This window comes from Uloborus diversus, chromosome 2 (genome assembly GCF_026930045.1).
Source record: "Uloborus diversus isolate 005 chromosome 2, Udiv.v.3.1, whole genome shotgun sequence".
In the NCBI taxonomy this organism is placed as follows: Eukaryota; Metazoa; Arthropoda; class Arachnida; order Araneae; family Uloboridae; genus Uloborus; species Uloborus diversus.
Window position 1 is genome coordinate 30,309,362 of NC_072732.1, and position 14,757 is coordinate 30,324,118.

General features: G+C 29.0%; 1 protein-coding gene across 1 annotated transcript in view; it reads right to left on the reverse strand.

Annotated features, from left to right (window-relative positions):
• LOC129216943 (heat shock 70 kDa protein 14-B-like) overlaps window positions 1-14,757 on the reverse strand; it is a 49,993-nt gene that overhangs the window by 13,569 nt on the left and 21,667 nt on the right. The window contains exons 6-8 of the mRNA XM_054851163.1: window positions 12,900-13,004; window positions 9,302-9,463; window positions 361-516 (exon numbers count right to left, since the gene is read on the reverse strand). Coding sequence (XP_054707138.1) covers window positions 361-516; window positions 9,302-9,463; window positions 12,900-13,004 — 423 coding nt within the window. The remainder of the gene's footprint in view (window positions 1-360; window positions 517-9,301; window positions 9,464-12,899; window positions 13,005-14,757) is intronic.

Below are 14,757 nucleotides of genomic sequence, written 5' to 3' on the forward strand. Positions count from 1 at the left end.
ATGAAAAATTTTGAAGCTTGAGGGCTATATGTCTAAAAAATGTTTGAGAGTATACAGCGTATATGGAGTATATAATGGGAACACCACTGCAACCAACCCTATTTCAAAAAACTTTTAACAATAACATTATTACTTCCCTTGTATAGAGTATTACGTATTAATTTAGTATTATTAGTACGTTTTAAGACAAATGTTGTCAATTTAGAAAGACAAGGAATATTTCCTCCTTGTTTAATCAAACAACACATTTAATTAATATTTCTTGGAACCAACAATATTCGATCAAGCAAGGCCGATAATATTATTTTATGATTAGCATGCATTCAAGGAAAAAGCATTAGAGAGAAGAAAAATTCTTACTTGCTAATGTTAACATTTAAATCTATTCCATCATAAACTGATTCAGCCTGACACCTTTCATTTATGGAACTATGGACTACATGTTTATAATGTTCTGCTGCGGAATGCAATTTCATTACTGCTCTTTTGCTCTCTTTAATATCAACTTTGTATTGTCTGAAAAAGAACAAGCCATTAGCAAAAGAGAGAGAGATATAACCAAAAAACTAATAAAATGTTCAAATAAAATTATATTTTGAATGTGTTTGAAAATTAGAAGTATATGAAATCATAGCTGATCATCAGGATTTTAATTCTGAATGAACATATAGCTTGATTGACAACTCCCTGAAATTAAACATACAAAAAAATTGAACTAAAATGAATAAAAATTAAGAAAAAAATGTGACAAAATGCCACAGCAACAGATAATAAGTATTGTTATTCATGAAGTTATTTTTAAGTTATCTGTTGAGCACTCCCCCCCCCCCCCCCCCCTCTTAGGAATCGGGTTTCTATGGTTTTCCAAAAGTTGTCCACAATATTTTTCAGACTTTACAGGTCATTTGAAAATAGTTTATCACACAGGGTGGCGACAGAAACTGTAAAAAAAAAAAAAAAAAACCTGACTTTTCCCTGGTTAAGTTCACCCAATTTCCCTGATTTAAGTTACCATTGATAATGGTTTCTATTCTTTGCCCTACCTGAAAACCATTACAGATTAAATAAAGTGCAGTGTTTAAAACGTTTTAAGCTGTTATTAAAAGTATATTTTGAAAAGATGCTCCTTATTTTAGTAAAAATAGTATATTAAATTATCTACACATAAATATTATAGGAAATACAAATACATTACTTCCAGTAATGTATTTGTTAACATAAAAATTCTAAGAATATTAAAACCACTCTTAAAGACATATCTAATCATGATAAAACTAAAAAGTTTACATGGAAATAATTTTGAACTGAATTTTAAAGCAGTATAATTGTTGCTGCAAGAATAACAAGTGTAATGGTAAAAGTATAGAAGTAATGTGGTTTTACTTACATAAATAATAGACATATTTATGTAAAACAAATTGAAAACTTTTAACAACCAGTCCATTTTGAATTACTCTGTAATCAATAGTTTAGGTTTAAATGAATAAATACAGCAATTTAACTATTAAAAAAATAAAAATATTCTCTCAAACATCTAAAAACATTCTAAAATCATCTCAATTTCAAATGATTTCATTACTTGTTGGAAAAAAAAAATCATAGATTACTTTTGTAATAAACATTGAAATGCTAAAAAAAATGTTATTAATATCAAAATATATATGTATATAACTTGGTTTTAAAATAAATGAATTTTAATGTCTGGAAAAAAACCCCTTCATATAGTCTGAGGCGACAACGAATAAAACGATGGGAAAAATCAAAGCTGATTTTCAATTAACATTCAATTTTAGCGATTAAATTAAAAATGCCGAGTAAAAACTTGTATTAATTTTAGAAACAAAGAATTTTTCTTGAAATTGTGCTTATAATATGCTAATTACTTCAAAACAATGAAGTAATTAGCATAATTACTTCATTATACAAGAATACTCCATTATCAATGAAGTAATATATTCACATTACAATGATGCACAGGAGCTAAGTCACTAATGACCGCTTCCTCTTTGCATGTAGGACTTTATTTAAAGTAGCATGGAATGGGTGGAAAGAAAATACAAGCTAAGTAAAATAAATAACTTTACAGACACAGAAGCAATCTTAGGAAGTTCATCCTGTGGCTAATAAGATAAGATTCAATTGACTTTGAGGAAAAAAGATGCACAAATATGCGACAGTGTATAATCACACCTCATGAATTTTACTTTTTTTAACAAATAATTGGCAGAAAATGTGAACGGAATTGAAGTACTTAATTTTGGAATGCAAAAAAAAAATCATTCAATCAATTTTCCCTGAATTTTTGTTATTTTTTCGAAATTTCCTGATTAATAAAGTTCCCTGACTTTTCTCTGATTTCCCTGATCTGTTGCCACCTTGTCACAGGAATCAGTTATTTTTGTCCCAAAACTTTGATTGTTGCACTGAATGGAATGGGACTATTCGGCGCGACCCATTTCAATACGACCTGTTCAAAAATCGAAATTGTCTGCACACAAATATGCCAAACATTGCTTCAAAATTCAAGATATCTTTTGTTTTTTAAGTTTTGTAAAAAGTTTTATGAAGTAATATTTTTAGAGATGTATTTTGTTTTCTTTTTTTATTATTAGTTGATAAAATATAAGTTTAAAAACATCTTCATAATTTAGGAAACAGCATTGACATTTTTCTATGAAATTTAAAATATAAAACTCATTAAATTTAAATTGAATTTTTTTTCATTGCTGATCATTAATTTGTGCCCTTACTTAAATATCTTTTCTGTAAAAAATTAAAATCTGTCAAATAATAATAAGATGAATTTTTATATTTGTCATTGGAAAAAAATAACGTGGTGAGAAAATCCCCTGTAACACTGCTCTCTATAAAGTTTTAAGTTGTGTAGCGTGCTTTGAACACAGGATAGACAAGAAAAAAACTTATAAGACTAAAAGATACAAATAATATTTATTATGTAAAGATTATTATTATATATTGCTTTTAAGTTTCATAAAGACTAATATAATGAATAAAAAATATTTTAAACTTTATTTTTAATTAAAACAAAATATTTTGTGTCTTTTTAGTTCCTGTAACTGTTCTATAGCACTAAACTGTCGATTAACTATTTGGTAACAAAAAAAAAAGCAAAAGTAAATAATAATAATAATAATAAAACTTAAAAAAAATAATTTGGAATAAATTTATAAATCGATTACAGGAAAATAATAGTGTTTAGAACTAACTTTCAAAAATAAATGATTTTTTAGTCAATAAAAAAATCAAACATTGCCCTAAATTTACCTTGATGTCCATACATGGGTTTGCAATAGTTAAGTCGAGCATTTTGGTTAGTTTGAAAAGTGTTTTCACGTGAAGAAGACTTATGAGATTATTTTCAGTATCTTCTACAACAAAGAAGCAATCACCACAGAAATACAAAATGGCTTAGCATTGATAAAAAAAAAATTTGACAAAGAGGTAGGACTGGTACTGGCATTATTTGCTAATTTTTCAAGATATTTCCCTTATGTTATCGCAGTAAAAACATACATGGATCACGTATGCCCCCTCTTTCCCTCCACTGTAAATTTTAAAATAAATTTTAACTAGCTTCTAGAGCGCCAAATTCATACTTCTTCCTGAAATCGTTTTTCTTCTTTGAAATAAAATTTCTGAAATTCACAAAGTTCAAAATGCAAAAATCTGGCACCGAAACGGCCAGCGCCGAAATGGTTAGCGCCTTATCGGTCAGCGCCGAAACAGCTGCGCCGAATCGTAACAAACCATGCACTGAATGGGCTCTTTGTAACTCATGCTTGCAAAGTTTTTGCCAATTTTGTGAATCATTTATGCAGAAATATTTATCATCTACATTCAGCACAATGCTAAGTACAGTAAACTTCTGATTATCTGCAGAATTGGGTGGCACAAGTGCTGCGAACAATAAAAACTGCGGATAAATCGCAAAAAACACTAAAATGAGGGATAATTAAGGTAAAAATTGTCCCTTCCTCAAAAACTTAGCTGTATTGATGCATAACACTTTCTACAAACAATAAAATTATATACAGTACGTCAAAACTGTTTTGTATTTTTTCATAACAGAAATTAACATCAACAAAGAATAAGTGTGATGGAGAAAGCACAAAAAATAAGTAATACCAAAGCAACCAAGTTTAAATTTACCACTTTTTGACAAAAAACAGCAATAGGTATTTGCTTTTTGCTGCAAAAATACATGTTCCTGATTAGTCCAATGACTTGCAGATAATCAGGATTTATCTGTATTTATCATTTACATATCGTGTGCTTGAAAAATAAAAATAAATTTCACAGAATTGAAAATAAGCATTTTCAGTTACTTGAAAATTTTAGTATATGTTCCACTCATTGCAAGGCTTTTAGCACTAACTTACTTAAGAACATAAGGACTTCAGGGAGCAAAACTAAAAAATAAGTGACATTAAAGGAACCTGCCACTTTGCTTCTAAATATTAAACTTAAGTAACGGAAAAGAATTTCTTTAGACTCTTGCTATGTTTCTAGATAACTGAATCACATCAATTTTTAAAAATTAACAGTTCATGCAAGTTGATTTACAAGTACACTTCTAAGAGGAAATATGCTTTCAAAGAAAAACTTGAAACAGTGCTTAATAATTATAGAGCATAAAATTTAATATCACTATTGGCATTATTATGTACATTGATTTATCTCCAGCTACGCTGCTGTGCAAAAAACAGAATTATCTGCATGTTTCTTTTTTTAACTATCAGAATTGAGTTACTATCACCAGGTGGTTCTTTACAACATATTTTACCCATATACAACAACTTAGGGTCATTTCTGAGGAAGAAAACTCAAAAACTAAAAATTTTAAAAAAAACTGAAAAAAATGGAGTTTGAATTAGGGTTTCCACTCTTACAACAGATTAAAAAATAGGGCCTTTATATGGAATTTTTACAGCACATTTTTAAACTACCAAGGGCAACTTCACGCCAATATCCCAAACCAATGCTCGCTGATGTCTTAGATTAAAAAAATACATATAAATAAATCTATCATTTATAACTGATAAGTAATTTTGAAATGCGTTAAAAAGTCCTTTTTTCTACTTGACAGCAGAGCTTCAAAATGTTATAACTAAAGTTCTATAGGAGCTATCGAGTTGTATGATAGATTATTTTAAAGACAATTACATTTGCAATAATTTAATACATTTATGTTACTTGAATATATATATATATATTTTTTTTTTTCCATAAAATGTTAAGTTCAAAAATTTTAAAGATAGTGTCTTATAAAAATTTTGGACACAGGATTTTCATTGTACTTTAATGAATACAGAGAATTTCAGAGTTAAAAATCAAACTGTATTTTTAAAAATTTAGCGAAATTTTGCAAAAATTACATAACAATTTTCCACATTTTTTACTGTAACTGCTGAGTCACTCATTGTCCCACTCTGACATTGAAAAACTCCCGCACTGAAACATGTTGGATGTTTTCATCAAAATATATTTAAGATAATATTTTTTAAAAAAATTTAAAGGACATTATTTTAAATTTTGCAAAAAAGTGTTTCTTGAAAATTCTTAAACTATACTCTAAACTCCTGATTATCCGCGGGGTGGATTACCCACCAGCTTTCACACATTCAAAAACCTGATTTTTTGGCAATGATTAAATAAATGTAGATAAATGCACACATTTCAACTAACAGTCATGTAGACATCCCTATTTTTTTCTTTCCCTTCCAATGGCATCAAAACTTTTATGGACCCTGAAACTGGACTACTTGAAACCTGATTTTTTTTTAAATCTACACTACTTACTGCTTTAAATCTTCACTATATTTATTGCTTTTTAGATCTATACAACTCATGTGTGTAATCGAGGGACTGCATTAATCTTGTTCAAAAAACTTTCTCCTACGCATTTTTGGTGTAACCTATCTTGAACTATTTCAATTAATCTGTTTGCACCATTTGCTCGCATATGTATAAAATCCATTTGCTATAATGAACAATCCTCTTTCAGCTTTAAATGCATTGTTTATACAATGTTATTTTTGTTAGGATGCAAATATTATTGTTTTATCTAAAGCTATTGCAGAGACTAATATCATCTTCTACTTACTTTGTGGATTATCCCAGAATTTGGTTATCCACGGCTACCATCCCACCCTATTCTGTGCATAATTGGGAGTTAACTGTATATAAAATTAAAGTGCATGTAAGCACCTTTAAAATGACCTTAATAAATTTATTATACAACTCTGTTGCTCCCATAGAACTTGAATTACTTTAAAACACTGCTGGTTCAATTCATGTGAAATCATACAGGTCATGTTGCTCATTATTTTTGATTAATTTTTTTTTTTTGCCTGTTAATTAACTATTATATTGAGAGTTTGAAACAATGGTTTAAAAATTTTTAAACCATCAGAATTTTTTTTTGGCAACCACTTTTCAGTAGCTGCGGAGTTGACTTTTCATGAAAATTACAAAAACTCTTAGAACTTTTTTATTTATGAACGTATCAAAATAATTTTAAAACCATTAGTTTGAACAGAAAGTGACCTAAATTTCTGTAATAGTTATCTTTCTGCTAAATTTAAAAAAAAAATTGAGTAACATTGACTTAAAAATAAGATTTTCCGTGTGAAATTCCATTTTTAGCATACAAATATTAGTACCTCTTCAAATGACCACTCATTATAAAAACCTTTTCTCTGGGATGAAGATGGTCGTTGTATCGAGCGCCAACTGTAGTAGGAATTAGTGATTTATTGCTTATACAAGCATCACAGAACAGAAATATGTCAACATTTCATTTGAAAAATTAGCCATTATTTTTGTTTCAGAATTGCTTTTACAATAAATAATTAGTGAAAGATCTATTTTGATTGATTCGAATTTTGTGAAGGGTATGTTTTGGCTGATTGGAATTTTGTGAAAGGTCCGTATTGATTCATTGAATTTTTGTGAAGATTCCGTTAATGTATCCAAATTTTCTCTGGCTAGACCTGAGTAGCTAAATACTTGGTTTAGGTATGTCAAAAATTCAGTTACGTTGCATTAACTTTTCAAAAATATGCTTTTAAAAAGTTTTATTTCCGGGTAGGAATTCTAGTTTTTTTCATTTTCAGGAATTGAAAAAGGTATATAACGAAAAAAAAATCATTACATTTTGACAATATATCATTTTTGTAAAATAAGTTTTTAATATCAAAACAGAAGGGCAAGCAAGTGAAGAAAAACCAAAACAACCATGGCAAAATCACTCAAAAGTTAAGATGTTGATTGTTTTCATTTTTGTTAGAATTTCAACTAGAATTGGCCAGATTGTGTACTTTCTGCTTTTTGATGGATTCTATTTTACGAAAATGCATTAATTACAGATAAAGAAAACTCGGAAGCATAGTATCATAACAATGTATGTACTAAAAAAAAAGCCATTATTATTTCATTTTTTTTTTTAAATTTTTTTTTAAGAATGCAACTCAAAATGGGTTTACAAAATCTAGATTCACCCAATATGCTTTGTTACAACTTTTAAATATACAGTTAAAAAATCATTTTTGAATTATGAGTAGTGATGCAATAAGAGAAAATTTGCTTTTAAAAGTTGAAGGGCCATTCTTCAAACTTTTCTGTCACACACCTTTTACAGTAAAAACTGTAAGGAACAATGGGGGGGGGGGGGGGTAAAAATTTTAAAAGTATTTTTTTCTGAAAGAGCATGCTTAAAAACATAGGATCTGACCATTTTTTGATAAATTTGTTTATGTTTAATATTTTTAAAAAAATACTTAAATCGAAGCGCTTTCATTGTTTACGGCTTCTGCCGATGACATCACAAATGATGAAATGCCATTCAGTGTTGCCATTCACAGTGCAAAATATTTCATTTGCATCTTGACTCACGCGCATTGGCAACAATATGGTTGGTAGCAAGCGTAGAGCGCAATATTTAATTCGCTGTTTGATTATCATAACATGGAAGTGTAGTACAAAGATGCGACAAAGCGCATCATTTGTGACGTCATCAAGACCACACCTTGTTTGAAAAAACAGACATCTTAAAAAATTAATTAAAAAAAAACTGTTGGGAAAATGAAAGTATTTTCTGGGTCCATGTTCTTTTTTTGCTCATTCTATCAATTTCAATGACTAAAAGTAGTACTTTTGACTGAAGGAAATCACCCCATTCATTTAAAAATGCTTCTTAATTTCATCAAAACCATATTTATATAAACCTGCCATTGATTTTTAATAACATTCTGTATTTAAATATATATTTGGCCCACAACATGTGAATTCGCACCTCCGTGACATGTCACACACCTGGTGTGACTGTTTATGTTGCTTAATAACTTGTTTAATTAAAAACCTGTATTTCTTTATTTGTTATTCCTTTCACAAGTGTCTCAAATACTAACTGTTTAAATATATTTAATTTTTTAATAGTGTGTTTTAGTTAGTTTTAGTAGGACAAGGAATTATGTCGCACAATAAATTCTCATCTCTGTTAACATAAAATGCAATTTCTCATTAACAGATGGCAGTTATGACATCACATTTGATTTTTGAAATTTAATATTGATGTAATATATTTCAAAAAAGAAAATTTCTATTTGTAATTTACAAATTATTTATTCATGTTTTGATCAATTTGAATAACTAATTCCGTTTTAATTGTTTGTTTTTATCTTGTGAGGTAACATTTTACAAGATAAATATTTTAATTTTTAACATTTCCATTTTTTTCAAAAGTTTTTGGGGAATAAATTAATAAATATTAGAAACAGATTCGTAGCTTGCGCTGTAATTTGTATGATCCTGATTGTTTTGTTCATTAATATTTAAAAATTGCAAATATGAAGCATTCACACTCATGATTGATGTGATAACTAACTTATTTTTTATGTATGAATAGGAGGGGGGGGGGGGGCGCCAGGAAAAATTTGCCCCAGGCACCCTCAGCTCTTCGGATGGGCCTGCCTAGTAATGAGTTAATATTTGTTAAAAACGTAATTATGTATTTCAGCATTGTATACTTATTTTGAATGACCCCTTTATTTTTGAAAATCCAAAAAGTTTAAAAAATTGAACTATTTATGATCTCAATTAGTTCGGGTCTTGGAGGTTCTACTGCATTTTTATGATAACAAACCAAATATCTCCAGGGAATGGTGTCCCCCTCCCCACTCCATCAACAGCCATGCCTATAATCCTTTGATACTTTCAATTCAGGAAATTTTGTAATGCATGTGGAAAAAAAATCACTGTACACTAAACCTAGAACATTTACCTTTGAAATTCGCTGCAACAAAAGTCGACTATGGCATTTGTTATAAGGTGTCCTCCAACATTCCTTTCATGCACAGATGACAGAACATTATACATTCCATTTGATACTTCTAAAACAGTAACATCCAATGAAGTACCACCCAGACGAAAGACTAAACATTTACTAAGAAGAAAACAAAAAATTAAAATAATATTCATGGCAGTTATTTTTGCACCATTAAAAATTATAAAACTTGTTAAGTGCAAATGAAATTTGTGAAAAAATTGTTTTAGATTAATATTACTCAAATCAACTACAGATAAGAATTTGAACAATCGTGAGAAAATGATACCTATGTATGAAGATATTTTCAAATGTATGTTGCTTATAAACTGGAAAACAACCCAGTTGATGTCAATAAAAAAATTCAGTTTTGTTCTACTGATAAAGAGTGTTTAAAAACTAGCCTTTTAATTCTAATTTAAGCCAAAATAATCACAAAAATTCTCTAATTTGGAGACAAAAAAAAAGAAAAAAAAAGAAAAAAGAAAAAAAAATGTAGAACATATTATTGATCAGTAAAAAGAATTATAATTGATACATTTTTTTTTAAAATTTGTCAATAAAAAGTAAATTATTTTAAAGTTTTCGGCGCAGATAAAAATTTTTCAGGTTTGAAGTTTAAAACTTTGTAGTTAATTAGAATTGGAGTTTGTCAAATGTCTTAACTTGATTTTAAGAAGTTTTTTAAACCGTTAACCAGTACTCTTTTACCGCATCGCAGTATTCATCAAAGATTTCCTAAAAGTTTTCCTTTTCTCGTTTTAACCAAAAGTACTATTTAAAAATGAAAACATACCCTTCTTAAATGGAAGTTAAAATAATGCAGAGAATAAAGGTTGAAATTTCACAGATAAAATCTATTTTCACAATCAAATTTTACAATACTTTTAACGCAATACAGTTGGTTCTCTGTTTAACGACCACTTTACACAATCAAAGAAGTTCTACTGTAGTTTTAGAAGCACTCTTTATAAGGATAATTTTTTATGGTCCCATGAAAGTCGTCAAACAGTAGTTACTCAATAAACAGTAGCTACTTTCAAACCATTCTTTGTTGGAGTTGGCAGCTTGCCAATGCTTAATCAAACTGGTAGACAATTGACACTTTTTACCTTTTAACTTAACTAAGTATTTGCTTGTATTCACTTTTTGCTGTGAAGAATTACAATTCTTTTGCTTTTTATGACATAATTAGGAGTTATTGAAAGCAACCTGAATGAACAATATCAACAACTTCATGGAGTTAATTGCTGATGACTTTCAGTCTCGGAAGCTCCATTGTAGTTTTAGAAGCAATCTTTTTAAGAACAATTTTTTATGGTCCCTTGAAAGTCATTAAAAAGAGAACCAACAGTAGTTACTTTCAAACCATTCTTTGTTGGAGTTTGCAGCTTGCCAACGCTTAATCACCGTTTGACAACTGACTGTACTTTTTACCTTTCAACTTAACTAAGTATTCACTTGTATTCACTTTTTGCTGTGAAGAATTACAATTCTTTTGCTTTTTATGACATAATTAGGAGTTATTGACAGCAACCTGAATGAACAATATCAACAACTTCATGGAATTAATTGCTGAAGAATGCCACAACAAATCATTTCATTGTAAATTATGTAGTGCTAAAAAAATTTCAATAATTTTTTTGAATACCATACCTTGGTACAAAATAGCTATTTATCATTTTTAGGGAATTTATGCATTATGTACTGTCAGGATTTCACAAAGAACTTAAATGAAGTCACAAGCATTTCTTTCTCTATAAAATTTTCTTTATCATAATTTGTAGCTTTTCCTGTTGTCAGACTATTAAAATCAAATCATGGATGGTGCAAGAGGAATCATGGAGAGGACAAGAGGAATCATGGAGGGGACAAGTTGAGTAGAACGGATCCTGAAAGTTTTCATGGAGAAAGCTTTTCGATTTTTTAATTAACCTCATACTGCATACCTGTTTGGGGGTTTGGGCTGCCACAGGATTTTTATCTTTAAATGAAATATAGAGATTTAATTGCATTTTAGAACTTATAACTACAGGGAAAAGTTTTGACCCCCCCCCCCCCCAACATTATTGAAGGTACTCTTACATTGCTCTTTTTGAATCTTCAGTTTCAAAAAATTAGAAGATAATAGTCATGGAACCCATTCTTTCTCTAACATTACTCGAGCTGTCCAAAATTGCGTTTTATTCTCTTACATGTGGCAAAATGCTCGAGGGGAGGTATTCAAACTTCTCCTAACATCACCAAAGAGTGTCTAAAATTGTTGTTTTGAAACCTCAATTCTGAAAAGTTTCTGGAGGGAATATTTGAACCCAATTGCTTTTCTTATCATCAAAAAAAGGCCAACAGTTGCATTTTAGGACTTCAATTTAGAAAAATTGTGCATGGAGATTCACTCAAAGGGAAGAGCGATCGTCCCTATCGCCCCTCCCTTGTATCTGTCCTTGCAAGTTGACTGTGTCTCCGACTCTCCTTGTGTTAATGATGTAGCTGTCCAGATTATTGACTGGAAATAACTGCCTTTGTGGTGCTCATTAGTTTCATTTTAATCTGACTGTATCACCTGTATCTGTTTTGCATGATTCTGGACAATTCACGGATGTTGCTCATCTAGATCAGTGCTCTGCAACGAAGAATTTGGCCTGCATTGTAAAAAAGTATAGGAGAGCTCATTGCCTTCTGATCCTTATACCTCGATGATCAATGGTCAGGCATTTGATAAGTAAATAAATTTGCAGCTTTCCAAGTATCTTTTTGAATATTCTAAGAATATAAATCAACTTTCAAAACGAAACCTGCTGCTTTATAACATTTTGAAAGAATTTTTACATAATACTTGCCTGAAAATGCTTGTCATTATGGAATTACTAATGCGTCAAAGAGAAAGGAAATGCAAAACTTTTTTATGTGAAAATCAAAGAAAAACGTGAGCAAACATAATATCCCGAAAGAAAGCCCAATTGCCTCCAATAAAAAACAAATGGTTTGGCATGCATAACATAATATATACCTTTTTTTTTTCTTAAACTTTTGCTTGTAGTTTATAAACAAGTTCATAACATTCAAATATCCTTCCCTAGATAAAAGAATTCTCATATATGAATCTGTGTTGTACAATTCTAGCACAGTAAAGAATGCCTTATGCTTTCATTTTGTATTCACTTTCAATCAATTGAAGAATTTGCAATCACAAAAGAAATAAAGAATGGCATATTTTAAATAACTTGTCATAAATACTGGAGGGGGGGGGGGAGGACCTAAGCTGCCTTTAAAATATTATCCTTGATAAATTGTTTTAATTAGTAGAATTACGTTAAAAATATAAGAATCTGATTTTCACATCAAACAAAAAATTTTCTTTTCAATTCAAATCAGTACATACAACTTGGAACTTTCTGCAAAGGGACTATTCTTTTCAGTAGCATACCTACATGTACTGACTAATAAATTCAAATGGGAGGTTAAACATTGATTAATTTGCAAGAAAAACATTCCAATGAAATATTGAAAATCATTTCTATAGAATGAAATTTGCTTCAGAATAAGTGTCAAATACCTGATAGAATCATTGGATTCTTGTCCTACATCATAAGCCAAAGCTGCAGCTGCGGGCTCATTTATGATCCTTAAAAGTTGGAATCCAGCATCAGTTACAGCTTTTCTATTAAGAGAAGTAAATATTAATAAAAGGTTCAATACATGTATGAATGATAGTTGGGAGAAAATTTTGAAAGATAATCTTATGAAATATCAAGTGCGTTAAATGAAATCAACATAAAATATAATTTTTTCTATAGTTTCTTTTTTATAAGTTTTTCTATATACTGCTGGAAAAAAAAGTTAAATGCTTAGTATCATAGCTATGGTCCAGGAAAAAAGTATAAGGTAGCAAAGTGTATTAGCAGCACTGTATTAGCACCAGGGCCGCACAGTCCCTATGTGCAAGGTTGTGCAACAAGGTTGTGAGAAACACTCAATTTTCTTGAAAACTCAATGTTTTTTAAGGGATTTATTTCGACCTTGAACATCTCGGAAAGAAGTTGGTTATCTTGAGCATTTCAAAACCTACAAATTTATCTACAGGGTATCGGCTACATTTCAAGTTTTGAAACCCATGACTTTTGCCCATAACTTTCCATGGTTAACAAAATGCAATTTTTGCAGAAAAACCATATTTTTTCACAAGAATTTTTAAATTATGTGTTTCGTCAAAATTAAATTGCAACCATCCAGGGTTTGCTGATCTGCATTAGTTGATACATATCATGATATATATCTAATATTTATTTCTTTAACTATGGTATTTTCAACATAAAATTATATTAAGCATAGCAAAATTGTTCATTTATTGATGAAAAAACCCCAAAAAATTATGTACTACATTTTTATGATGTATTAATTCATCATTAATAAGCAATTTTATTCTACTTTTTACTTTATATTCATAAAATTATTAGTAATGTAAGAATTTTATTTCATATTAAAAGTGCCTAATTAAATTTAAATGTTGGTCAGAAAAAAAAATGACTAATGACTTTGTACCAACTAATGCTTTTTTTATTTTTAAATCATATAACTATGTAAAAGTAGCTAGCAGAAGAAAACTTTGTAAAACAACTAAATGCTAAATTAACCCCATTAAAATTGATAAAAATGCAAAATGAAATATAAAATATAAATAATGAAAGAAACCTTAATTTTAAGTCTACATATAGTAATAATAATAAAAGAAAATAAAGAGTAGTTTAGTAGCATTTAGTATTTTGAAGACTTTAGTTTGTGCTGATTGAAAATATCGGATATAGATCAAAATATACGATATGTATCAACATATCGGATATTTTCGATATTCTCAAAAATATACTTTTGAACCCTGCAACCATCTGATCTATGCGTTGGAGATATGTTTCCAAAAATTCAAATTAAAGTGAAACATAACTAGCTCAGATACTATTATGACTAAAAAATTATTTATGCAACAACGACTGGTTACACAAGAAATAATTAGAGTTTTGACTTCTTCATTTTGTTAAGAACATATTTATAAATCTAAAATTTTTGAAAATACATTTTTGTATTCCAATAAATCATACAGAATTTTAAAATAGGTAAGAATTTCCATGAAACAAATTGATTATTTTTTCCCCAAAAAATCCGATATGATACACAATAATGTTTCAATCACTAAAAAATACTGAAAAAAAAAAAAAAATTAATTTCAAAAAGATTTTTAAAAATGAAAGAAGCTTTACATGCAGCAATAATGATGTAAAATTACTGGTGAACAGTAAAACATTTAAGCTTGATTTTTATTTATTTTTTCTCTTGAATTTTTTAAAATAAATATTTTATTTCATTAACAAATAATGATTTTTTTTTTTTAAAGCTAGTAATGTTCTAAAAAGTTGTAACTA